This window comes from Stigmatopora argus, chromosome 13 (assembly GCF_051989625.1).
Source record: "Stigmatopora argus isolate UIUO_Sarg chromosome 13, RoL_Sarg_1.0, whole genome shotgun sequence".
Taxonomy (NCBI): Eukaryota; Metazoa; Chordata; class Actinopteri; order Syngnathiformes; family Syngnathidae; genus Stigmatopora; species Stigmatopora argus.
In genome coordinates, this window is record NC_135399.1 from 6,797,301 (window position 1) to 6,822,831 (window position 25,531).

Genomic DNA, 25,531 nt, shown 5'->3' on the forward strand with positions numbered 1-25,531 from the left:
TTCCAAATGATTCATCAACTAGCAAAATAGTTCTTGTTTCATTTGCTAATCTATTAGTTGTGGATTATTCGATTAATCATGCCAGCCAAGGTTTGCAGACATAATGTCCCTCTGAAATAAAGCCAAACTAGCATTTGACCCCCCTCACCAAAATGTGTTTGATACCCCTGAAGTAGAGACATGTAGAGTTGAGTAAGAAGTACCTGGTAGAAACTATATAGCCAATGACGTATTGAGATTTTACTGGCTCAGTGGTGTGTTTTAACAGCTGTTCAGTTGCATTGTTGCATTCAGGCCATGTGCAGTAAAAGTTAGCTTTATTACAAGCAGGAGTCCTAATTCTTATCCAGCACTTATTGGCCGTTATTAAGTAAACGATGTGAGCAACAGCTTGAGACATAATGAGCAAGGGATTGTCGTCAATAAGATGTCAGTGGCTTTTGGATGTTGTATTGGAAAGCGCAAAAATCACACCACATTGAACACGAGTCGGAAATGTAAATATTAATACGGGGTTCCGGAATTTTTGGTCACAGTGGATACTCATCATACCCAGGAAGAGACTCAGGGCCAGAGATTGGATGTAATAATAGCGAGAATTAGCCAAAGATAAGAAAATGCAACAGGTTATGATAGCCTGTGTATTTATTTTTGTCATTTTGTATTTCATTCTTGGGGGAGTGCATAAGACAGGAAAATGGGCCGTTGCAACAATTTGGAACCTCTGGAGTAATAATAAGGCAGGATCCAGATCTAAAGCACTGTGCTAGCAGGAGTATTTATTTGTGTCATTTCAGATTTCATTCAAGGGAAAGCGAAGACTGGATATTATACTACAATAAGATCCCAACATGATAGGTTAATTGTGGTCGCAAGTCCCCACCTCTCATCCAAAACGAGTCTCCAGACACATGTTTTATTCACCATTTTGCTAACTTAGGGTGTTACTTTTTCCCACAAGTGACCAAAATGAGCTCTCAGTAGTGCCGAGTTTAGAAGTCGCTAACCTTCGCTGCACTGTGAACCCTGCCTCCCACCTGGGATCAGTGCAAGCACCCAAAAAAACCACCAAATTGAGGTCACTTGCTCGTTCCTTGTATTACTTCTACACTTTGAGATTGAGATATTTCAGCAGCGTGTCTGTTAGCCACTCACAGTGACGTTCTCTTGCATCACTGCACTTTGCAGTCAGCCTCGCAAAGCCTGTGCACAGTAAATGCAAGCTTTATTAAGTGCAGAAGGTTCGCCTCATGTTCATCCAAAACCGAATTGCCACCATTAAGTCAAAGATGGAAGCGGCTTCGGCGATAATGAGATAGGGATTGTGCCGCGTCGTCCATAAACTGTCAAGTCCTTTTGAACATTAATATTGTACCTCTGCCGTCCAAGGCACGCTCGAGGCTACCGCAGGGCTTGCTGAGGGGCAGCGTGATCAACACCCAGTTTTGACCTCGCAGCATTTCATCTAATTGCAACTCATAAAAGGGGATTGGATGAATACGCTGGCAGATGAAGAAAGGGCCCCCAGAGCGGCATGTGGAGTCTTTTGTTTCACCCTTGCGATAACAGCGTCGTACATGCGTACAGCTGGGGGTCATTGCACTGCGGTTTCACAGCTCCGCGGCTTGTGTGTGTTTGTGTGCGCCAGCGGACCGACGTGTCACATTTCCTTCGCCACGACGTGCGCTTGGCTAACCGCAGCATTCCTCCCTTCCCCTGTGCCTGAGCTCATCTTCCCACAAAGTCACCCAAGTTTTGGTGCAGACACACGAAACTGCACCAGCGCACATCTGCGCTCGCGTCCTGGCTTCTCTCGCAAAACGTGGGTGGGTATCGAATGCACTTTTTCGAAGCTTTACGCCTCCCAAAGATAACTTTTGAGTCGGGCTCCTGCCCAAGAATCACACAGCAGTTCGTCTTTCGATGGTCCTGCGTGCTTACTCCAGGCACCGTGACGTAACCCTGCTGTCGGAGTGCCATTTTGGGGGGTAGGTTGGGGAACAGCGTCCATTCATGTCTTCATCTCGATAATCATTTCCACCGTTAACACGCTAGCTGTCGTTAAGACTGCACTAATCATGGTGAGTGGAAGAAAAACACTATGTAGGCGCAGGATAGTGAATAGGCTAATTAAGTTTCATTATAATCATTCTATTTAATCATTTTGACATTTACATTTTACGCTCTATTTTCCCCGTCGTATTACCATGAGACATGATCATTCGGGTTGCATCAGTGTAGACCGCCGATTTTTAAACTATGTATGGTGCACGATCCAAAAATAGGGAACGTAATAGCGGTCGGTTAATGATCCAGCCATCCATTTTCTAAATCACTTTTCCTCATGAGAGCCACACCCTAAGCTACACTATGGACTGGGAAAACAAAGCATTTGTTTTGAGTCCTTCAATCAATTACTATGGTGGGCTGCCATTAAGAAATTCAGAAAATCTCAATCAGGGAAAGAGCGAGTGTTGAAGGTTTGAAGATATTCATTTAATCATTTGCTGAACCACTAATCTGCACAATGGTTGCAGGGGGTGCTGGAGCAAATACCAGCTGTCTCCGGGCCAGAGGCAGGGGGACACCTTGAATCGGTGGCCAGCCAATCGCAGGGCACGAGGAGATGGACAAACATTCACACTCACATTCAAGCGTAGGGGCAATTTTAGAGTGTCCAACCAGCCTACCGTGCATGCTTTTGGAATGTGGGAGGAAACTGGCATACCCAGAGAAAACCCACACAGGCCTGAAGAGACCATGCCAACTCCACACAGGAGGACTGACCTGGATTTGAACCCAGGACCCCAGAAGTGTGAGGCCAACGCGCTAAACACTCATCCGCCGAACCACCTGGTCTGAATATAGATAGAGTAAATGTTTGGGTTCATTTTTTTAACAAAATGGTCTGATAGGAAGAACTAAATTACGGGGGAAACAACTTGTTGGGGTAAAAACGATATCAATGAACATAAAACATGCATTTACACTTCAATTTGACTGAGGTCCTGAGTTATCTGCCTCAAAATGGGAATTGTTGCCAACCCCAATCTCATTGGGCGTCCTGAGATACTAAAGCCCATTTGGACACATCTGAGAGTGATCTCACCAGGGAAATGCTCCATTTCACTCTGCTTGTGTTTGCTAATAGCTTCCAGCATCACAGATCATCACGGCAAGGACTGAGCACGCATACACGCACCCGCTTGTACACACATAGAAACAATTATACCCTTTAAACCATGAGCGACTAATTAGACCTTTGACACGGAGAGGCCACAAGAGCAATTTCTCTGGAACGCCAGAGTAAAATGTTGGCGTAGGACTGTGTAACTGCGGAGGCGACAGCGAGCAGTCATGCAGAACCGATGACTGCATAGGCGAAGGTCCCTGAAATACGCTGGATGGTTTTCATTGACCGGGTCACTAAAATGGTACGAGGTTAGTGCGCTTTTCATCTTTCCACATTAACTTTCTGTTCACCTTTCAGGCCAAAACATCCACCAATGGAGGTTCTCAGTCTCTTGAGAGATTCCACATTCCAGATTGCGTGCACTTGCCGGCTGTTACGACTGTGCGCGCGTGTGTACTGTTGTCGCAGTGTGATGAAAAACAGGCCATGGCAACCGCTGTTCCAAGATCGATGCGGACTCTTTGTCCGCTGTGCTATGTTGGCCTTGAGCAATGGACAACAGCAACGTGCTGTGGGATGGTGTTTTAGTTTACACCTCACAGCATAACAGTTCACTTGCTCAACCCAATAACAACTCAGTTGTAGCAATATGCTGGACTAGAATAACAAGATGATCCAGTCATTTTCATATTGAGAAATTACCATATGATTAAAATACCCCCTAGTTTAAAAGAAATGACTCCTAAATTCAACTGAATTCATAAATTGTACATGTAGACTCACTGGTCACTTTATTAGGGATACCTGTCCACCTGATAACATTCATTCATCTTCCATACCCCCCATCCTTGAAAGGGTTGCGGGGTTGCTGGAGTCTAACCCAGCTGTCTTTGGGCGAAAGGCACACTACACCCTAAACTGGTCGCCAGTCAGCCGTAGGGCACACGGAGACACAAACGACCATACACACCCCCAATTCATACTCCAGAGCTGCAAAGTACGCTGGAATTTCAGGAGTTTACCCGGAAATGCAAAGCAAACTCCCTTAACTCTGGAATTCCCTGAAAATTGTCACTTAACTTTTTTTTGAAGTAACCATTTCGGAAAAGTACCAAATTTCCAGTTTAAATGCCTTGAAATGCACACCATCGCTTCGGCTTCCGCCATCTTGATTCAACTGCACTGTAAACTGGAGGAATTCGGTAGCACGAGTGCATTGTGAATCATCTGAGTTACAAGTTCTGACAAATGATTTGTCTTGTGCAACTTCAGCGCATATCGATTTTGCGCGAATCGCATTCACTCCGGAAATGGGACAAGGGTACTCCTGAAATGTGGTTGACGGAAGTCGGCAGCTCTGATACCGCCACCAGCGGGAATTGACCCCACGCCTTCCCACCCCAAAGTCAGGCGAATGAACCTCTACACCACGAAGCGGCCGTGATAACATGATTTTTCTTTTAATCACATGGCAGAAACTAAATGCATTCAGGCACGTAGCCATGGTTAGGTATGGCTTCTGCTTTTCAAACCAAGGACCCGAATGGTAAAACGGGTGAACTAAGTGACTTTGAAAGTGTCACCGTAGTTGGGTTCCAGACATGGTGGTCTAAGAATTTCAGAGACTGTCGATCTACTGTGATTGTCACGAATAACCACCTCTAAAGTTTGCAGAGAATTGTCCGAAAAAGCAAAAACATTCAGTAGGCGACAGTTCTGTGGGCGAAAATGCTTTGAAAGAACGGCAACAGGAACTCAATTCACCACTTGCAACACACACAACACTTCCCAATCAGCTTTTTTTCTTCACGTATTATCCAAATAGGTATAGAACATTTTTTTTCCAGTACTTGTTCCAGATTATGTTGGGGAGGCACACAATTTAATTGGTTTTGAAGCCTAACATTTCTGATTTGAATCGAGCCTTTGCCTGCTGACAATGGACCAGAGGCAAGATAAACCCTAAGGTAGTTTTCAGCCGCAAGGTGTAAACAAACAAACATTTACATTCAGATTCACAGTTTACACCTACGGGCAATCAAGTCATTATTAAACATAACATACATTTTTACTAACGAACGTAGGAGGCAGTCGATGGGAAAAAACGAGTTGAGCATAAATCTACATTTAATAGGCTAAACAACAAGTGAATTGAGGATTATGCTACTTTGAATTAGTCTACTTAAACTATTTAGTTGGCATGACTAATAGGAAGCGTTAATTATTACTTATTACCTTTGTATAGGTTCTTGGGGAGCTGGCAGGTGTGTCCGCAACCATTGGAGCAGCATTTCTTGACGGCTGAGCACTCGCCGTCCTCCTCGCAGCTCTCCACGCAGGCCGCCGCGAAGCCGCTGGCCTTTTCTGGGGCGGGGCAGTCGCCCTGCTTCACACCCTCGATGGACTTGAGGAACTCGCAGCTTGTGAGGCATTCGTAGTGCTTCTTGGGAAAAAGCGGCTGCCAAATAAGAGGACAAAACGATGCACTCAATCACATTGGAGGGGGAGTGAACGGTTTTATTTTGATGAAGTGTCATTGGCGAAACTAACTCATTCACTGCCACTAATGGAGAAATCTTTCCAAAATCCATTTTAACTGGGATGGTTGACAGGGATCGTGGTCTTTACCGCCATCTTTGGCAGCCAATGAGTTAAGTCCATTTGTGGAAAGGATCCCTGCATCTTTTTTTATTTATTTTTTGGAAATGTGTGCAATGACGATGTGTTTTACTAAAGTTTGAATGAAATGCAATTCCTGTAGTAGTCAATGAGAGATTGAAGCGGTGAAGTAGTTGAATATTCTTTCTGATTTATTTTAATGTTCTCTCTGTAAAACAAAAAAGTGTTTGAGGACAACTGAACTCACGGAATATTTGCCCTCCCCATTTTGAAAAAACGAAGATAGATATATTTAAATGGTGGTGGAAATCAAAGAATATCTCTGTTTGGGATTACTTAGGTTGATTGACCATGGCCACATTGTATGACATGTGTCAAAGTGGCGGACCGGGGGCCAAATCTGGCCCACCGCATCATTTTGTGTGGCCCGGGAAAGTAAATCATGAGTACCGACTTTCTGTTTTAGGATCAAATTAAAATGAAGATTATAGATGCATATTAAATTTCCTGATTTTTCCCCTTTTAAATCAATAATTGCAATTTTTTCATCCTTTTTTTCTGTATTTTTAGTTCAAAAATCATTTTATAAATTCTAAAAATATATTTTAAAAAAGCTCAAATAAACATTGTTTTAGATCTATAAAAAAACTGAATATTCAGGGCTTTTAATCCATTTCTTTTAAGCCATTTATTTAAAAAAATCTAAATATTATATCTAAAATGGTCCGGCCCACGTGAAATCAAGTTGACGTTAAAGCAGCCCGCGAACCAACCAGAGTCTGACACCCTTATTGTATGACGACAATTGCTGTAAATAAAACTGAAAAAAACGCACTTGCACATATTACAAACGATATGTTGCCTCAGGCCGAATAATGAACCTCCAAACAAAACCATAACTGCCATCTGGCCCACAACAAAGATGAGTTTGACAGCCCTGCTTTTACATGGTCCCAATAAGACAACAAAAACATACCTCACATAGATCCTGGCACTGGTTTTCTTTCAGGTCCCATGATTCCTTGCAGGGCTCTAGGCACTGTAAAAAAAAAGCAAGAGAACAGGTGTCAGCGACATCAAAAAGATGTTTGATTCCCGTAGGCCACACACACACCTCCCTTTCCTACAGATGCCCCGCATACCTTGAAAAGACATAAATAATCTCAATCATAAAGCAAACACGGCCAAGGTAGGTCCATTATGCACAGACAGACACACCCCGTCTCTTGTAATCTAGTACTGTTTGGGTTCCTATTGATGTAGCCCCTGACAGATTCCTCCTTCATGCCTTAACAGCATGAGCCCCCCCACCCAACTGTCTGCACCTCACTCTGCCACTTCACCTGCTCCTCATTTTCATGTCCAGGCCTGATTTTGTCCATCTGGCACCAGTAGCAAATTCTTCCTCTTTACCAGCGGCTTCATAAACAACACACTTTGCCTTCAAGTTCTTGGGATTCCCACATGAAACGCATTGACCAAACATTTGACGCAGGTGCAGGATCAAATCGGTGTGGCGGCGAGCCATTTTGTCAAACATAATAGGATGGTGATAGAATTTCAAATTTGGTCGCAAAGGGTTTATTACATCGAATCACTCCGAATGAATCACGTTCGATGAGAGTGATTGTACCCAATAGAATGTGGCAGATGCTGCCGGAGCGGAGGGATTTCACGTGTGACTGAGATAGATGGGGGCGGGGCGTTCGGGGTCTCTGGTGAAATTACGAAAGCGATGCCAGACTGCATCTGCAAAGCGCCCGGAGCGGCCCAAACCACAGCAACCACAGCCAAAGCCGCTCAATGTGCACATGCCTCATCTTAGAACTTCAGCGATGCGACACTGGGACATAGCTGCACACATTCTTGATGCGTGACATGGCGATCGTTTTGCACGGACTGGAAACGTGTTGGCTTTGTTTGAGAAAACTTGCATTATTTACTGTGTTGTTTTGGGATGTTCCCTAGTGGAATGGTTCACTTGCAACCTATCGAGCGTAAATGTATTAACCGTCACCCGATTATCGACGGTCTTTGAATACCTCTGAATGAGTCAACAATCTCGGTTTGGAATTGCGTCGTGTAAGCACTGACAACGACCACATTCCTGGCAGTCTTACCTTAAGAAACGTGCCTTGTGGTCATGTAATTAGAAAGCCAGAAAAGTTTGAAAATGACTTGCTGATGTAGTCAAATAATTCCTCAAAAATTGGAACACGTGATTATAAATGCACTGATAAAAAATAATAACGTGACAGATATTAAAACTATGATAAAACTTGACTATGTTAAAACCTGAAAAGTATGAAAATGAGTTTCTGATGTAGTCAAATAAGTCCTCCAAAAACCTGTGGTTATCAATGCAGTGGCGGAAAAATAATAATATGAGAGATATTACTAAGGATCTCTCGTCAATAAAGGAAAATCCCTTCTGGAAATAATTTCCCCACGATACACGTCCAGTTCATTTAAACTGGGACAACAGTTTGTCAATGCTCATCTTTCAATGTCATTGACAGTGCTGCACACCCAATCCATTTTGGCTGGAAGGGTCCAATGAACAGTCATTCACCCCACCCATTTAAATATGGATGAGATGGCCAACTCAATGCGTACCCTACAAAGAGTTAATAATCTCATTCGGCGTTATTCTGATTTTCCCAGTGAAAAGTTTACGAGTTTTTGACAAAGTTGCACAGTGCGGGCCGATTATATATCTATCTTCAGGAGAACCCTGACACAAGCCCACGCCTGTCAGATCTTTGTTCTGCTCAACACCATGTTCTCTGCGGGCCAAGTGGTGGGCGTTTCACAGATGCTTTTTCAATCCACCAAGGGTTTTTATCAGACACCTCATGACAGTGTGTATATATACGGTCCTTTTATGATGGTGTCGTACTTGAAGTGTGAGTCACGAGGACCAATGAGAGGTGAAACTAACGCCAAATCAAACTACATATGTGATACTGACGTATTAGTCATTCTTCTCCACCCTTGGTACCTTCACTCTGCCGCACCCTCACGGATCAAAAAGTAGCTGGAACCTCGTGAGGAAGGTAGAGGACACTACCGGCAAGGCGTCCACTAGCTAAAACCCAGCAAATCCCTTCAACAAATCACTGAACGCACGCACGTAAGCCCAAGGATAAGGCTCATTTTACTCAGTGAAAGGTCTTGTAAGCACCAGCTGAATGCATTCCTTTGGCTTTTTTTTTCTCCCTGCAGGATGAATCTCTTTCTGGCTCTTCACAATCACAGCCATACAAGTGAAAATAGATTGATCATTACCTCAACGTGCTTGTTTGCTAAGTAGCATGAACGGATATAGCAAAATGAGGCTTTTTTGTTGTTTTTAAAAGAAATTTCCTGCTTAGTTCTCACCAAAAAAGGCCTCATTAGAATTAGGACTGAACTGTATTCTGTTATTCAGTACGCTTTTTAGTCAGAACGGCTCGCAAGGTTTAGCTTGAATGGTTGTTTCAATGCCATTAACGGCAATAGCTTGCTTATATTGTTGGGGTTTGGTGGATGGGTGTTTTTTCTTGTGTGTCCTGTCCATGTGATTGTTCATGAGTGTCCCCTGCTGTGTCTTTTCTGGATCTCCTTCCCTTGTGTAACCCAGGTGTTTGTGATTGTCATCAGCCCAGTGTGTATTTAAACCCCGTGTCTTCGTCTGTCGGGCGTGAGATTACTACTTTCTCTCTGTCGGTATGTTGCCTTTCATTGATGTGCGTCTCTCTGTCTGTGTGCTTCCCCGTTCAGGTTGTTTCTGTTATTTTTCCCAGTTTTTAGTTTGGAAGGTTTATCGTGTAATTGTTTCACATTAAATCATTTTGGCACTAGTACTTTTACTTGTCTGTCTGCTTTTCTGCGCCTCCGCAACCGAGGCGATACATAACAAAAGCACCTGTACCTCCTGCAAATTCAATCCAATTCAAACATCGCTCGTATCTTCGATTACACTAAAATTCAAGTTTTGAAACTGGACTACAGTGTACAGTTCATGTGAATAGAAAGGGTTAAAATCCTTTCATTGTTATGATTTTTGTGGGTATGTACAGGTTGCATCAATGAGAGCATTTGAGCATCCGAGGTTGGGCTCAAAAGGTCATTGACTTTTCTTTTTGTTGTTTAGGACGCTAACTAAATTGCTACTCTGTTGTTTGTGGATTTCTCAGAATTAAATTCTAAATATATTTTATAGGGCTTTGCTGCAATGTTCCTCAGAGCGTGATTTTTATTTTTTATTTTTAGAGATTATAGTTCAGTCCCTCAACATTATTTCATCCCCTGCATGTGTTTGAGCTCAATTTTCGTGATCTGTATGTACAACGCTACATCTAACAAGTCCAAAATTAGTAATCAGCCCAGAGAAAATAAAAAAATCAGGCCTAGAAGTTGCGTAACCATCCCTAAAATATAATTTCTCCCGTACTGCCCACAAATAATGAAGTAGTAGTTATTTCAGTTTGTGTCCTCAACAAGAACAGCAAGGTGAGTGATCTCTTTTGGATCTTTTTGGAGTAAAACTAAACTTTGATGGTAAGTAGAGGCCTGCAAAATATTGTCTTGCAAGGCCTACTTGACTGCAAGTTTGAGACCCTCTTGCAAGGTATGCTCCACCTCGCCATTGACCCTAATAAAAACAGTCACTATAGAAATGGCTGAGGGTTTCTACACAACATGGTAATCATACTTTGATTCCTTCACTCATTGGCTTCCACTGACGGCGCTAGACACCTTATTAATTTGAATTGGGAGAGTGGCAGCGGATAAACAGCTGTTCATTGGCTGGCACTCGTGTACTACTGACAAACAGGGGAGGAACTCATTAAAATTTACAGCAAAAGGATGAAAAGAGCCACAGAAAGAGTTACGGTCGACTTGGAATGTCCTGTTTCAAGTTCAATGTAAACCATCAAGATCTGAAGACAGCTCGAAGTTTCGTATAAGAGAGACATTAGCCTTCAGGTATGCTCGAACCTGTCATATCTGTCATCCCACTCCACCCCCTTTTGCCCCGCCCCTCCAGATGCCCAACGTTTAAAACATCGACAACAGATGTCCCGCCAAAGCAAATACAAAAGGCTGAATACGTTTACAAAAGGTGCCGTCATCAACCAAGGGCCCGATCGTTATTTACTCAGTTCAATGTGCAATCTAAACCATGGCAACGTTGGCAACAAGTTGGGGAAAAGAGGCCTTAACGTGCGTCGCCGCCAACGCTTCACGCCCTTTCAAAGCATTTGCGATCTCACGAACAATTGATTGATCTTCGTATACTGACTTTATACTTTCTGTGATGAATCGCATGTAAGAGTGTTATGAAACAACGGAAAACCAGTGTGGATAAAGTAGATGATGAATCAGTATTTCCCAATCTCAGTTGAGCCAATGCACACATTTCACATTAGAAACATTTTAATTTCATGGCACTCCATTACAAAGAAATGTCAGTTAAATTATAAATACTGAAATAATGGTAATTTTGCATCAATTTACTCACAAATGTACTTACTCAATGGAATAAAAACAGGGCCGATTAGTTTAACACAAGACAGGTCTACGCCCACGAAGCTTTGACTTATGAATGCAAACAGCCGAATCCACAGATTTATTGTATTTTTTTACCATCATCATTCACCTGTCACTATAAGTTGCTGGCATACTGTAGATAAACAATGATTAATTTCATTGGACTGACACTAAAGACTGGGTGAGCTGGAAAAATTAAGTCTTAATTTTTCTTCATATTGTCCGATTTTGATGCTTTTCACAATTTTTGCTTTTTTCAAAACTTTTTTTTTAATTTGTACTTTTTATACAATGCCATCAAAAATACTAAACTAACTAAACGAGTGGGCCTTTGAAATGTGAAAGGATTTTTATTATTTGAGTGCACAGTATGTAATTTTATGGATATTTTGCGTTATAGTTTCTCACCTGAAGTGTAAAAAGATACCTGGAAAAAATCAATAGATTCTTTTTGAGGGACTTTTGGTGGCCCAAGTGGTTAGCACATAAGCCTCACAGTTCTGAGGTCAAGGGTTCGATCACAGGTGGATTCTCACTGTGTGGGGTTTTCATGTTCTCCTTGGGCTTACGGGGGTTTCTTCGGGTACTACGTTTTTCTCCCACATCCACAAAACATGCTAGTTGCACACTCTAAATTCCCCTTAGCTCTGAGCATGAGCGTGAGTGATTGTCCATCTCGTGCCCTGCGATTGGCTGGCCAGCAATTCAGAGTGTCCACCGCCTGATGCAAAATGTCTGCTAGCATGGGCTCCAGCACCCCCTGTGGTCCTCATGAGAATAAGCGGTTCAGAAAATGAATGAATGTTCAATATTTGCCACTCGTCAGTTTGCATATTCATCACTGGGATCGATCTAAAATAAATTCCGTCTTCGATCTACATCTTCAAATCCGCCCCAAAGTTAATCGTAAATTGACCAAACTCGACGGGAAGTGACCTCTTAATGCTCAGAAATTAACTGGAATTGACCTGTTAAAGCCCCAAAACCAAGACTAAATGACCCATGGGAGTTATCCAACCAGCAGAGCAAACTTCTCTAGAAATTACATTTTCTAGTCAATTTACTTTGTATTAACATGTTTTATATCATTTTTTAAATTATACCATCAGCTAAAATAGTCACTTGCCCCATAAAGGGTTTTAAAAATTCTATCGACAAATGCTACCAATTATAGTCACGGACAAAAGTGCAGGGTTGCGAAAAATGATACTCTTCTGAAGGGGGCTTATTGAAAATAATTGAGAAAGACTGGCCTATTCGGATAATATTGTTAGAATCACCACAAATGTAGTTTGTAATCACGGGTGTACATATTGGCTCTGGGTGGCCTAGCCTTTAGCGAATCGCCTACCATCTGTGTGAATAGCCTCAAGGAATGCGTTTAATTACCCAATGAGGTTACAAATTTGGCCCCTTAAAAATAAGAAACATTGCATCTGGGAAGTAAACAGGCGTTGTTTTTGTGGACTTCAGCAGTTCACAAATGTGAATGCATGTTGTTGTGTGGCTGATTTCCCTTTTGTCCTCTTATCTGCTTTAGCCCACCAGTGACACACTCTGCATGGTTAAGTAGCAACTTCCATAGTGCTCTTTCAATCCCCATTTCACGCTGTAATAAAATGTTGCGGTGGTGTTAAGAGGGCGGGGGGTTGTTGATGAGAGACTGAGACTGAGCGGTCACCGATGCCACGACCCACGGCAGATGGGAAGGGGACAATGGAGGAAGAAAATAAGGGGGGGGGTGCTAATTATCGTGATGGATCTCTTACTTATGAAGCGGAAGGCGTCTAAAGGACTTTGTGAATCTAATTGAATGATCATGTTTCAATGTCATTGGCGCCGATAGATGTCTGATGCATTTTGACTGGGAGAATTGTCAGCGATAATTAGTTGCTTAAGAGGCTATTACACTTTTTTTACTAGCACAACTAAGAATAGAGTCTGAAATTAAAACAGCGAAAAACAAGAGGTGTCAGTTAAGGGTCAAGACAGCTGTCAATTTTGAAGTTCTTAACTCGTTGGTTGCCGTTGAGTGTGATAGACATCCAATCCATTTGAAGTGGGAAGGCTGGCAGCATTCGTTCATTCACCTGCACTCTCCCATTTGAAATGGATTGGGCGTCTATAAGTGATAAATTCACAGTAGAAGGATGAAAAATGCCATATGATTGGATCTCGTCAATGGTAATCAGTTAAGGACTTCCTGTGTCTAGCTCCAGTTTTTTTACCTAGGTCTACAATGTCTTGTGTGTCTTGTGTCTGTCTTGCTACTGCAAGCAAGAAATTTCCCGAATACGGGATGAAATAAAGTTCTAACCTAACCTAAGGAAGGTTACCGTATTTTCACGACTATAAGGCGCACCGCATTATAAGGCGCACCCTCAATGACACATTTAATTTTTTTTCCATATATAAAGCACACTGGATTAAAAGGCACCCTGTCTATTTTGGAGAAAATTTAAGACTTAAGTGCGCCTTATAGTCATGAAAATACGGTAGTCTTGTTTCTGTCAGTCATAGCAGAACTTACATTGGAACTATACTTAAGTGATTCACTAGAAATTTAATTCTAATTGATTTCAGATCTGATTAATTACAAATTTGCTTCTAAAAAATGTCAGTATTGCCTGCCTTCTTGGTTAGACACCAGGCGGTCGTAGTTCATTTGAACTTTGTTTTATTTTATTTTTTTAAATATCCTGATCATCCTTGGTTCCTAAACTATTAATATTTAGAAATCTACTGTATATTGTATAATTGAAAAAATCAATTACTCGTATAAAAGTAAACAATGACAAATACCCCAAATACACAAACATACAATTTTGTTAAATGCCATTAAATTAAATAATAATTTGATATTGAAATCACTTAAAAAATCCCATTTACAAATGTGCAATAAAGTAATGGTAGATAAATACAACTATAAACTTCAAAAAGCCCTGCCCATGTTGCATCTAAATGTTCCCCAAATTGATATACAGCAGCATTGTAGCATCAAATCCAATGTCACGGATCTTAACTATTAACGGCTGAGTATGAAGCTCAACCGAGATGACCTCACGCTCTGGATGTGTCGCTGGCACAAATAGTAAATCTCACCTTTGAATCCCACTGAGTTGGGCCTATTTTCCACTGGCCTTGCACTTTTCACACCCCCCACCGCTCTCGCACAATGATTCCACCCATCTATTGACCCATCCAGGAGTCAGTGGCCTGCAGACTCTTCACTCACTCCTCGCTATATTTCTTTTTTATTTGGCTGTCACTTAGCCTCAAGTTACCTCATTCTCCCCAACCCTCCAAACTCTAAGGGTGTCAAACTCATCTTTGTTGTTCCGGTTTCCTTTTATATAAATATTTAACTCATTTGGCCGCAATTGAAGCCATTCTATTTTCTCAGGCCCCCAGTTTGATGCCCATGCTCTAAGGCCACGTCCAACCTAAATCCAGTTTTAAAACTCGTATTTCTCCCCGGTTTCATTCTTCCATCTGCATTAAGCTTGTGTTGAGAAAATTCATGTTTCCAAGCAGCTCTCCAGAAAACGATACATTTGACAACCGCAAGCTCGTGTGGCTTTCACGGGCACATTTTCGATCTTGTGAAATATCGTTTTGACGCGGCCAAAGCCAGCTGCAGGTTTTTTTTCTTTTCTTGGGACCCTATGGCAAGTCACACGAAGGATATGTTACACACACATTCTGGTGTCACTCACTGAAAGAAGTTGTTCACACTCCATGGAAAAGCTTGGCGACGGATGACATAGTTTGAAGAGTTCTGTTACCGTTTTGGCACTTGGTCCTCCCAATTATGTTGCCATTATATTCTGCCTTTGTTAGCACTTTTCTTCCATAAATGAATGTTAGCTTTGTTCTAACAATACAAGGAAAATAACCAAGCTGAGAGAGAGCGCAGCCAATTTGCGCCGGGCAGATTGAACCAATATTAAAACGAATTAGAAGGAATTAGTCGTGTTTTGGCGGTCCAGCTGCAATCTCGGCTTGCCAGTCACTTGTTCCATTTCTTGCTGAGAGAAGCCACACTCACCACTCTCTTCACTCAAGATGCCTTTAGAGAGACCCTTTCAGATATGGAAAGAAGTCTGGACGCATACCTGTCAACCTCTGCCGATAACTGCCCTTATAAATGATTATGATTTCCCCTTACAAACCCCCCAAAAACCTTACAAACACCGTACGAGTTGTACGGTGTTTGTAAGGTTTTTTGGGGGGTTGTAAGGGGAAATCATAATCATTTATAAGGGCAGTTATCGGCAGAGGTTGACAGGTATGCTGGACGTGACAATATTTTGATGGCTCACGCAATCCACTGTACTCCGCTACATTTACGGTAATGTTGGGCTTCAGGTGCACAGGTTGACAATACACATCCCGGCTTCGAACTCTTCAATCTACTGCCCTCTTGCAGACGCTACACCACCATAACAGCCAAGACAAAAATACTCAATCACAGTTTCTTCCCAAGAGCCGTCACCATACTCAACCACCAATTGTGCAAGTTCTCCTACTTGAAAGGATTAGAGAGGCCTGTAATTGTCAACATGGGTAAACCTCAACCATGAGAGACAGAATGTGAAAAAAAAAAAAACAGAAAATCACATTGTTTTGATTTTTAAAGAATTTATTTCCAAATTAGAGTGGCAAATAAGTGTTTGGTCACCTACAAACAAGCAAGATTTCTGGCTGTCAAAGAGGTCTAGCTTCTTCTAACGAGGTCTCCACTCGTTACATGTATTAACAGCATCTGTTTTAACTCATTATCGGTATAAAAGACACCTGTCCACAACCTCAGTCTCTCATACTCTAAACTCCACTATGGCCAAGATCAAATACCTGTCGAAAGACACCAGAGACAAAATTGTAGACCTGCACCAGGCTGGGAAGACTGAATCAGCAATAGGTAAAACGCTTGGTATAAAGAAATCAACTGTGGGAGCAATTATTAGAATACGGAAGACATTCAAGACCACTGATAATCTCCCTCGAGCTGGGGCTCCATGCAAGATCTCACCCCGTGGCGTTAAAATGATAACAAGGACAGTGAGCAAGAGCAAGTACATTGAAGATGAGACGTGGCTGGGTCTTTCAGCATGACAATGATCCCAAACACACAGCCAGGGCAATAAAAGAGTGGCTTCGTAAGAAGAATTTCAAGGTCCTAGAGTGGCCTAGCCAGTCTCCAGATCTCAACCCCATAGAAAATCAGAGGAGGGAGTTGAAAGTCTGTGTTGCCCAACGACAGCCCCAAAACATCCCTGCTCTAGAAGAGACCTGGAGAAATGGGCCAAATCACCAGCAACAGTGTGTGAAAAGTTTGTGAAGAGTTACAGAAAACATTTGGCCTCCGTTATTTCCAACAAACGGTATATAACAAAGTATTGAGATGAACTTTTGTTCATGACCAAATACTTATTTTCCACCATGATTTGCAAATATATTCTTTAAAAATCAAAAAATGTGATTTTCTGTTTTTTTCCACATTCTGTCTCTTATGGTTGAGGTTTAGGAGGATAATTTGCACAAATGGTGGTGGACTAAATACAGTGGTACCTCGAGATACGAGCTTAATCCGTTCCGGGACTGAGCTCGTATGACAAGTTACTCGTAACTCGAGGTAAAGTTTCCCATTGAAATGAATGGGAAACAATTTAATTTGTTCCAACTCTCTGAAAAAAACACCAGAAACAGGATATTGGATTGAAAAAAAATGTTTTATTTCTTATAATTCGCCATATATTGACAAAGTAATAAATAACGAGTGGTTTAATAGAAATAAAGTGTTTAATCTAACTAAAATTGGCCGGATTTCGCCGAGGGGAGAGGGGCTTCGTTTTTTTTTTTCCTCCACACAACGCACTCGTAAACAGAACAAACACTCCACCCTCACGTTCGCTATCGATGGGCTGTTTGCTGTCGTACTATTCCCTTCAAAATATTCCGAAAATGATGCACACAAATGTCCTCACAATCGGAGAACGCACGACCACTTGCCAACGAGCAGCAAGCAGTCTTATCAGCGATCGCCCCGCTGCTCATGAGAGCTACAGGGGCGCTGGCTAGCGGCTCCTTTTAGCTTGTAGCATCTGTGTTTGCATCCCCTCGAACGGCGACTATGATAGAGTTGCTACCGGGGATGCTGTTGCGAGCCAGTGCCCCCGATGTTCTTATGAGCAGCCAACGAGCAGAGTCTTTTATCAGCGATCGCCCCGCTGCTCATGGGAACTTCAGGGCGCTGGCTAGCGGCTCCTTTTAGCTTGTAGCATCTGTGTTCGCGTCCCATCGAACGGCGCCTATGATAGAGTTGCTACCGGGGATACTTTTGCGAGCACGAGTATACTTCATTACCCAGAAAGCCCTCTTTTCACCGCGCATGCGCGTTGTGCGTTTCCTGGTCTGAATAGCTCATCCGGTGCTCGTAAATATTGTTATACACGAAAGATATGCCAAAAAAATGCCATGGCAACCTGGCTTGGTCGCATCACGAAACTTTGACCGCATCACGGGCGAATTATTCGATCGAAATTTCCCCCGTAAGACGAGCATTCCGTATGACGAACGGTCGTATGACGAGGTACCACTGTACTTATTTGCCCCACTGTGTTTGTGTGTATATATATATATATATATACACACACTACTTTTTTTTACTTTCTTTTATAACACTGCACTGCTTATCAGCTACTAATGCACTGGAGGAAATCCTGTTTAAATACTTTGAACAAACATCTGTCACATGGTCATTTATAGTAGCTGTTGTCTGTCCCTTTAAAATCGATCTTGATCAGCCCGAAGGTTATCGAGCAGTAAGATTTCACTGAAAAAGTGGAGAAGTTTTTCTTCATGTCTCTCGAGACTGCTATTAAGTTTCAAAGGAGCATTATAGCAAAGCGGCTAAATCAGCCAGACGCTATCGCTGCCTTCGAATGTCTAGACAGCGCTTCCTCCACCTTATGTGATGTTCAAGGTCCGCGAGATAGCAGCATTTTCCGCTGGGCGCAGGTGTGTGTGCGTGGCTGCTGTTAAAGTATCACGTCGGTGAAAAATGATTAACCGTCTTGAGATGTGACTTTGCAACACGATATTCTAAAGGCTTACTCGTTTGAAGGAGAAAATGGTTTTCCCAGTTCTGGACATTTTATAAGCTATGGATTCAGTGAAAAGGCTCAATTGAAAAATAATATTTGACTAGTTTGGTGGCTATTGACGGTGATAGAAGTCCAAACATGTGGCTGATTTTATCTTTTGGCTGTGAATTTAAATCATTTTGTCAATTGTAGATGCCCAATCCAGTGGAACTGTTCTCTTACTCGCTCCCATACAAATGTATTAGACCAAGGGTGTCAGACTCGGGTTGGTTCGCGAGGCACTTTAACGTCAACTTGATTTCATGTGCGCCGGACCATTTTAGATATAATATTTAGATTTTTTTTTATAAATGGATTAAAAGAACTGGATTAAAAGCCCTGAATATTTAGTTTTTTATAGATCTAAAACAAGGTTTATTTTAGCTTTTATATATATATATATTTAGATTTTACAAAATGATTTTTGAACTAAAAACAGAAAAAAATTGATTAAAAAATTACAATTATTGATTTTAAAAGGGGGAAAATCAGGAAATGTAATATACATCATCATATACTTCATTTTAATTTGATCCTAAAACAGAAAGTCAGCAATCATGATTTACTTTCCCGAGCCACAGAAAATGATGCGACGGGCCAGATTTGGCCCCCGGGCCGCCACTTTGACACATATGCATTACACCATGGGTGGTGAACACGCGGCTCCCGGCCAAAATGAATGTGGCTCTTTGCTTTTTATCATATTTTGTATTTTTCCTGTTCGATTAAAAACAAAAAATAAATTATATTTTAAAAATTATTTGGCAGATCAGATTTTTTATGCTGATTCGGTCAGTCAGTCATAGGCCACACATAGACAATCATACCGCCACCGAGTGGCGAGTGAACCACTACAACATCAGGTGGCTCAGATTGTAGGTGAGACTAAAAGAGATCCCAATCATGTGGCAATATCCTGCGAGATGTAGATTTGTGGATTTTTAATAAAAGAATTCACACTAAGGTGATTTCCAATTTCCTCCTGATGACTAAGAGCATTTACTCCAAATTGCCGAGTGAAATACGGGGCTAGTCGAGGAATGTTTGCTGTAAATCTTGCCAGCGTCATAACTCTGCGGTGTTTACACAACACGGTCGCATGCCTTGCACCTCAAAATGTCTTGTTTTTCTGGGTGGTGCTCTCAGTAAGATTTGAAACTTGGGCCCGAGTGCCTTTACATGCTATTTCTTCTTCCTCCGAGTACTTTTTAGACCTTAAATTGTTACTTTATTCTCTGAATATTAATTCCTTAACATCTATCAAAGCAAAAAAGCATTGGGAGAATACATACCTAATTACATAAAAATAATGACTGACTTTCAGTGAAATAGTTGCCAAATAATTTCTTGCATTCATTTTCTGAACTGCTTTATCCTCACTAGGGTCGCAGGGGGTGCTGCAGCTCGAGGCAGGGACACCCTGAATTGGTGGCCAGCCAATCACAGGGCACAAGGAGACAAACAACAATTCACACTCACACTCATACCAACGGGCAATTTCGATGGTCCAACCAGCCTACTATGCATGTTTTTGGAATGTGGGAGGAACCCGGAGTACCCGGAGAAAACCCGGTACTCGTTTGGTCGCCCGGACGTTTGGTCGCCGGACGTTTGGTCGCCGGACGTTTGACAACATGACAGAGTGTTTACTGTTGAAACCAGCTCTCAAAATTATATTCATGAGAGAGAGAGTTTAATATCTAAATATCTACTGTTGAAATCAGCTCTCAAAATTATATTCACCCGAGCGACCAAACGTCCGGCGACCAAACGTCCGGGCGACCAAACGTCCGGGCGACCAAACGTCCGGGCGACCAAACGTCCGGGCGACCAAACGTCCGGCGACCAAACGTCCGGGCGACCAAACGTCCGGGCGACCAAACGTCCGGGCGACCAAACATCCGGGCGACCAAACGTCCGGGCGACCAAACGTCCGGTAACGGAAAACCCACGCAGAACATGCAAACTCCACACAGGTGGATCGACCTGGTTTTGACCCCAGAACTGTGAGGCCGACGTGTTAACCACTCAATCCACCTGGCTGACATTCAATTCATTTAAACTGGGAAGACTGGCTTTTAATGCTCATGCTTCAGTGCCATTGACAGCTCTAGACAGCCAATCCATTAAAATGGATTGGACATCTTTCACAGTCAATGGCATATAATGAGTGAACCCACTTTGTGTGGCTGTTGGCATCCACTTTGCTGTACTCTGCTGCTCTGACTAGAACAAAGACTTCATCATCCAGCACTGGAGACTTTGAATCTAGCACTCTTCTGCCTGAATGGCTATGCCGAATCTACTCTAAAACCTTGTCAAAACTCTTGAGATGAAAGAGGAAGCTGTTCACTTTTCCTTCCATGTTGACTTCCTGCAGGCGTAATGGCAATTATGTCCATTCAGTGTGTCTTGTTTGCCATCTGCTCAAACCTCAGCGGTCGCCATGACAGTGACACATTTATTTGCTCCTCTGTGTGGACGGAGCCAGTTCATTATCGCCGCCGCTTTTGACAGTTGCAACAAATGGCCCATCCTCAGAGATAGTTTTTATCTCTCTCTCCCATGCACCCAACATCGCCGTGTTACGGAGAGCGTAAATCACGCGCCGTGGGCAGATCTGACAGGGCGCTTTGGCGTTCCGACGCCAAAGACCCAGTGGCCTCCTTATCAACGATCTGACCATCGAGTCAAATTGTCAACGAAATGTAAACCGAGCTCGGACCGGGTGGATAAGGAGAGATCTCGTTACGGCGGCCGGCCGATGATAACGACGTGATATGGCGGTAAGGCGAGCCGCCCGGGAGGGGAGTGTGTGAAACTTCAGAGTAGTGAAGTATTTATTTATAAGTATTTATAGACGTTCAACTTTGTGGTTCTTTTCATGCTACTGTTGAGAATTTAAATTAGTTTATTAATAGTGCATTTGTTAATTTGCTGTCGAATCTCCTACTTCACATGTGTCAAAGTGGCGGCCCCGGGGCAAAATCTGGCCCGCCGCATCATTTTGTGTGGCCCGGGAAAGTAAATAATGAGTGCAGACTTTCTGTTTTAGGATCAAATCAAAATGAAGAGTATAGATGTATATTAAATGTCCTGATTTTCCCCCTTTTAAATCAATAATTGTCCTTTTTTAATCCATTTTTTCTGTGTTTTTAGTTTAAAAAATCATTTTTTTGAATCTAAAAATATATTCTAAAAAAAGCTAAAATAAACATTGTTTTAGATCTATAAAAAATGAATATTCGGGGCTTTTAATACGGTTCTTTTAATCCATTTATTAAAAAACATCTAAATATATGTAAAATGGTCCAGCCCACATGAAATCGAGTTGACGTTAACGCGGCCCGCGAACCAACCCGAGTCTAACACCCTTGTCCTACTTCATAAGGATTGGACAACTACACCTTGAATGGCTGCTGATTTAGGTATGTGTAGATTTTCATACACTGGCACAAGTGAGTGTGGCTACGTTCTCGAACTCAGAAGGGATTTCCTGTCCAAAAACAGAGGAAAAATCTTCATTATTTAATGTTTTTGTTTGTTTTTTCAAGCCTCTAAATCCTATGATTAATTAATTTGTATTATTTTTTATTTTTTATTTTTTTATTTATTTACGTGTTTTTATTATTTTTATTTTTTATGTATTTTTTTCAAATTTTAATGTATTTTTATTTTATTTTTTATTATTAATTAAACTAATCTAATGGCGTGTTGAAAGGGCCGTGCAAAATATCTATTTCACGTAGAGTTAACTTTACTCAAAAATGCAGATTTCAAACTCCCAGTTTTATTTGGCACCGATAGACTGAAAAAAACTAAGATATATTTTTTTTATCTGACGGTAGAAAATGTTCATCCCTGCATTTGTGTTCACTGGGAGACGGGAAAGCTGAGTTTTCCAGTTTTTCCTCAGAGAATACTGATCTTGGTATCATTGGAACAGGGATTTCATGTAGATGTCAATTATTATCATTTCAGTTGTAATCTGTAAAAGTTTGTTGTTGTAGGATACTTAGCCAATGAGTTAAGGGGCAAACAAAACGGCCTTGGAGTGAGCTGTGTGGGCTTTCTTGCTCATAAATAAAGTAGTCATCTCTGATTGCGGGCTGAATATATAATTCATTGTCCAACTCTCCTCTTTTTCTTCTTCTCCTCTTCACTTTCTGCCTCTTTGTTGTCTGTGCCCTCCGTGGCAAGGCAATTAAAATTTAAACTAGTGACAATCAGGCTCCCATAGCTTCTTTTTCCAAAACAAATTCTTGTAATGATGATCAAATTTGGACAGAGGTCATTTAGTAACCCCAGTCTGTCTAATTCCCTGATACATTAGTCTGAAAGTTGTGCCCAGGTGTCAATTGCGGCACATCGACTGATTGATCTCTTAAACTACAATAAAAAGTAGAATTAGTGTGTCTGTGGGGGGATTGGGGTCGTTTACCTGATAAAATAATAATAATGATGAACACAAACCTTACATTGCCATGGGCAATAAAGATATATAATAAGCTCAATTCAATCATTATAAATAAAATTATTTTAAAAATATAATTCAAAATGTTTTAATCTGTTTTTTAAATGGATAATATTTCATTAAAAACATACTTTGCTAATGGACATTTTTCATTTTGTTTCATAAATCTCTAACAAAGCTCAACATATAGTTCCCACGTTTTGATGATGTGTATGGTTCTACCTCTTAAGTTCTCATTTGATTGACTGGCGACCAGTCCATCTGGGATAGTCTCCAGCTCCCTGCAACCCTGAATACTTTAAGGCACATGTGTCAAAGTGGCGGCACGGGGGCCAAATCTGGCCCACCGCATCATTTTGTGTGGCCCGGGAAAGAAAATCATGAGTGCCGACTTTCTGTTTTAGGATCGAATTAAAATCCAGAGTATAGATGTATATTAAATTTCCTGATTTTCCCCCTTTTAAATCAATAATAGTATTTTTTTAATCATTTATTTCTGTGTTTTTAGTTCAAAAATCATTTTGTAAAATCTAAAAATATATTTTAAAAAAAACTAAAATAAACATTGTTTTAGATCTATAAAAAACTGAATATCCAGTTATTTTAATCCAGTTCTTTTAATCCATTTATAAAAAATATATATCTAAATATTATATCTAAAATGGTCCGGCCCATGTGAAATCAAGTTGACGTTAAAGCGGCCCGCGAACCAACCCAAGTCTGACACCCCTGCTTTAAGCGGTATAGCAAAGAGATGGATGGATGGAAATATGATTTTATAAAAATGTTTATAGAGTAGGTACACTTCCAGGCCAATGCATCATTACCCTGGAGATCTCCCGTGACAATCCAAAGTCCAGATAAATTGCAATATGTTGGCATGCGTAAAAACAGATGCCAGTTTGAAACACGACCCATTGCGGCGTTCCCCAGCGGGATAAGGCGAAATAGACAAACTGTCAACCTGCCCTCCATCATCCGAGACAAAACGAGGCCCGAGGCTTCGGTCTGGGAAGCGGCACGTAAGAAGACGCACGAGTAACGAGGGCCGGGGCTGGTCTAATCCCACGCTGCAGACACATTCCATCACTATCTCCATTTGTTTATTCATGTCGCAAGAAACACTTGGATTCCACTAATCCTACTTGTCCTCCCTAGTACACCTCCTGGCACAAGTGGCTGCTCATATTGTTGGATCGCTCAATGCGTTCTGTAGGCTAAAAATGGCATGAGCGTTTCATTTTCAGCTCAGCTACACACACAGCAATAATTAGGCCTAATTAAAGTGTTTGCTGTCAGTGAGGCCCTTCTTAAAATGTTTCTAATTGACTATGTTCATTGTTTAAATTGGAAACTTACTGCAAACTATCATCCTGAAATTGTTAAATAACTTTTCAATCTTTTGAAAATTACTCCTAAATAAATGAGTTGCTGAATCATACCATTTTACCTCGTTATATTTAAACATTAACTTATTGACAGCCGTTGACAGCGGCTAGACTTAAATCCATTTTGACAAGAACAGGCTGACAAGGTTTCCAACTGTGGTTAGTGTTTCAAATTAGGGTCACAGACTTTGGTTTGGGTTCTCAATTAGGTTTTCAAACTAGCCTTTGGGTTCCAAATTAGGGTTTTAAACTAAGGTTGCAAATTAGGGTTTCAAAGCAGTGTTATGAAATTAGAATAGTGAAAAAGGGTACACGGTCGATTGGTCGCCGGTCTTTTGGTCACCCGGAAGGTAAGTGATAATTACCATTTAAATCGTTGCTCAAATTCCCTAAATACAAACTGTGAATTACTATTTAGTCATACTTAATGCCCTAGTAATTATTCGGCTAAAGAAAAGCTCCAAATTTACCGTACTTTTGTTTTTTTTTGTTGGAGAACTTGTTAAGACCCTGACTGACGTAGCTTCTTAAAAGGGACAACGCATGTACATACAAACTCTTATACACTCACACGTCAGCTCAGTGAAACTGCTCATGGCCATTGTTGGCTTTTATTGATGCGTAGACCGTGTTGTTTTACCTTGTTTTGTTGCCGTTGTTTGGGTCCGGGCGACCAAAAGACCAGCGACCAAAAGACCAGCGACCAAAAGACCGGCGACCAAAAGACCGGCGACCAAAAGACCGGCGACCAAAAGACCGGCGACCAAAAGACCGGCGACCAAACGACCGGCGACCAAACGACCGCACACGGTGTTATGAAACTAAAACTGTGAAAAACAAGGGCTAATAGTTCATGCTAAAGACAGGTGTCTATTTTTAAGTCCTTAACTCAATGTGACCGCAACAGACATCCAATCCAATTGAAATGGATTACGTGCAAATTAATTGGACATCTATTAGTAATAAATCCATTTGAATTCACAGCACAAACATGAAAGGAGACAAATTATTGGACTTGACTGACCACTAACACCAACAATGGCTACCAATGAGTTAACACACACACACACTGTGGTTTTCCATGATCCTTGAAAGCATCTCATCCGCACACACTGGACTCGTTGATGCAGCAGCTGGGGTAAAATGGATGAGCCCGCATCTGCTAAGCACATCAGCCGTAAGATCTTTATGCTCTACAGTAATCTTCCCTATGGCGAACGTGACCGTCCACGTCGCC

At 41.7% G+C, this 25,531-nt stretch overlaps 1 protein-coding gene across 1 annotated transcript in view; it reads right to left on the minus strand.

The window, feature by feature from the left end:
- Positions 1–25,531, minus strand: part of anos1 (anosmin 1) — an 88,222-nt gene that overhangs the window by 38,108 nt on the left and 24,583 nt on the right. The window contains exons 3-4 of the mRNA XM_077617250.1: positions 6,729–6,791; positions 5,369–5,591 (exon numbers count right to left, since the gene is read on the minus strand). Coding sequence (XP_077473376.1) covers positions 5,369–5,591; positions 6,729–6,791 — 286 coding nt within the window. The remainder of the gene's footprint in view (positions 1–5,368; positions 5,592–6,728; positions 6,792–25,531) is intronic.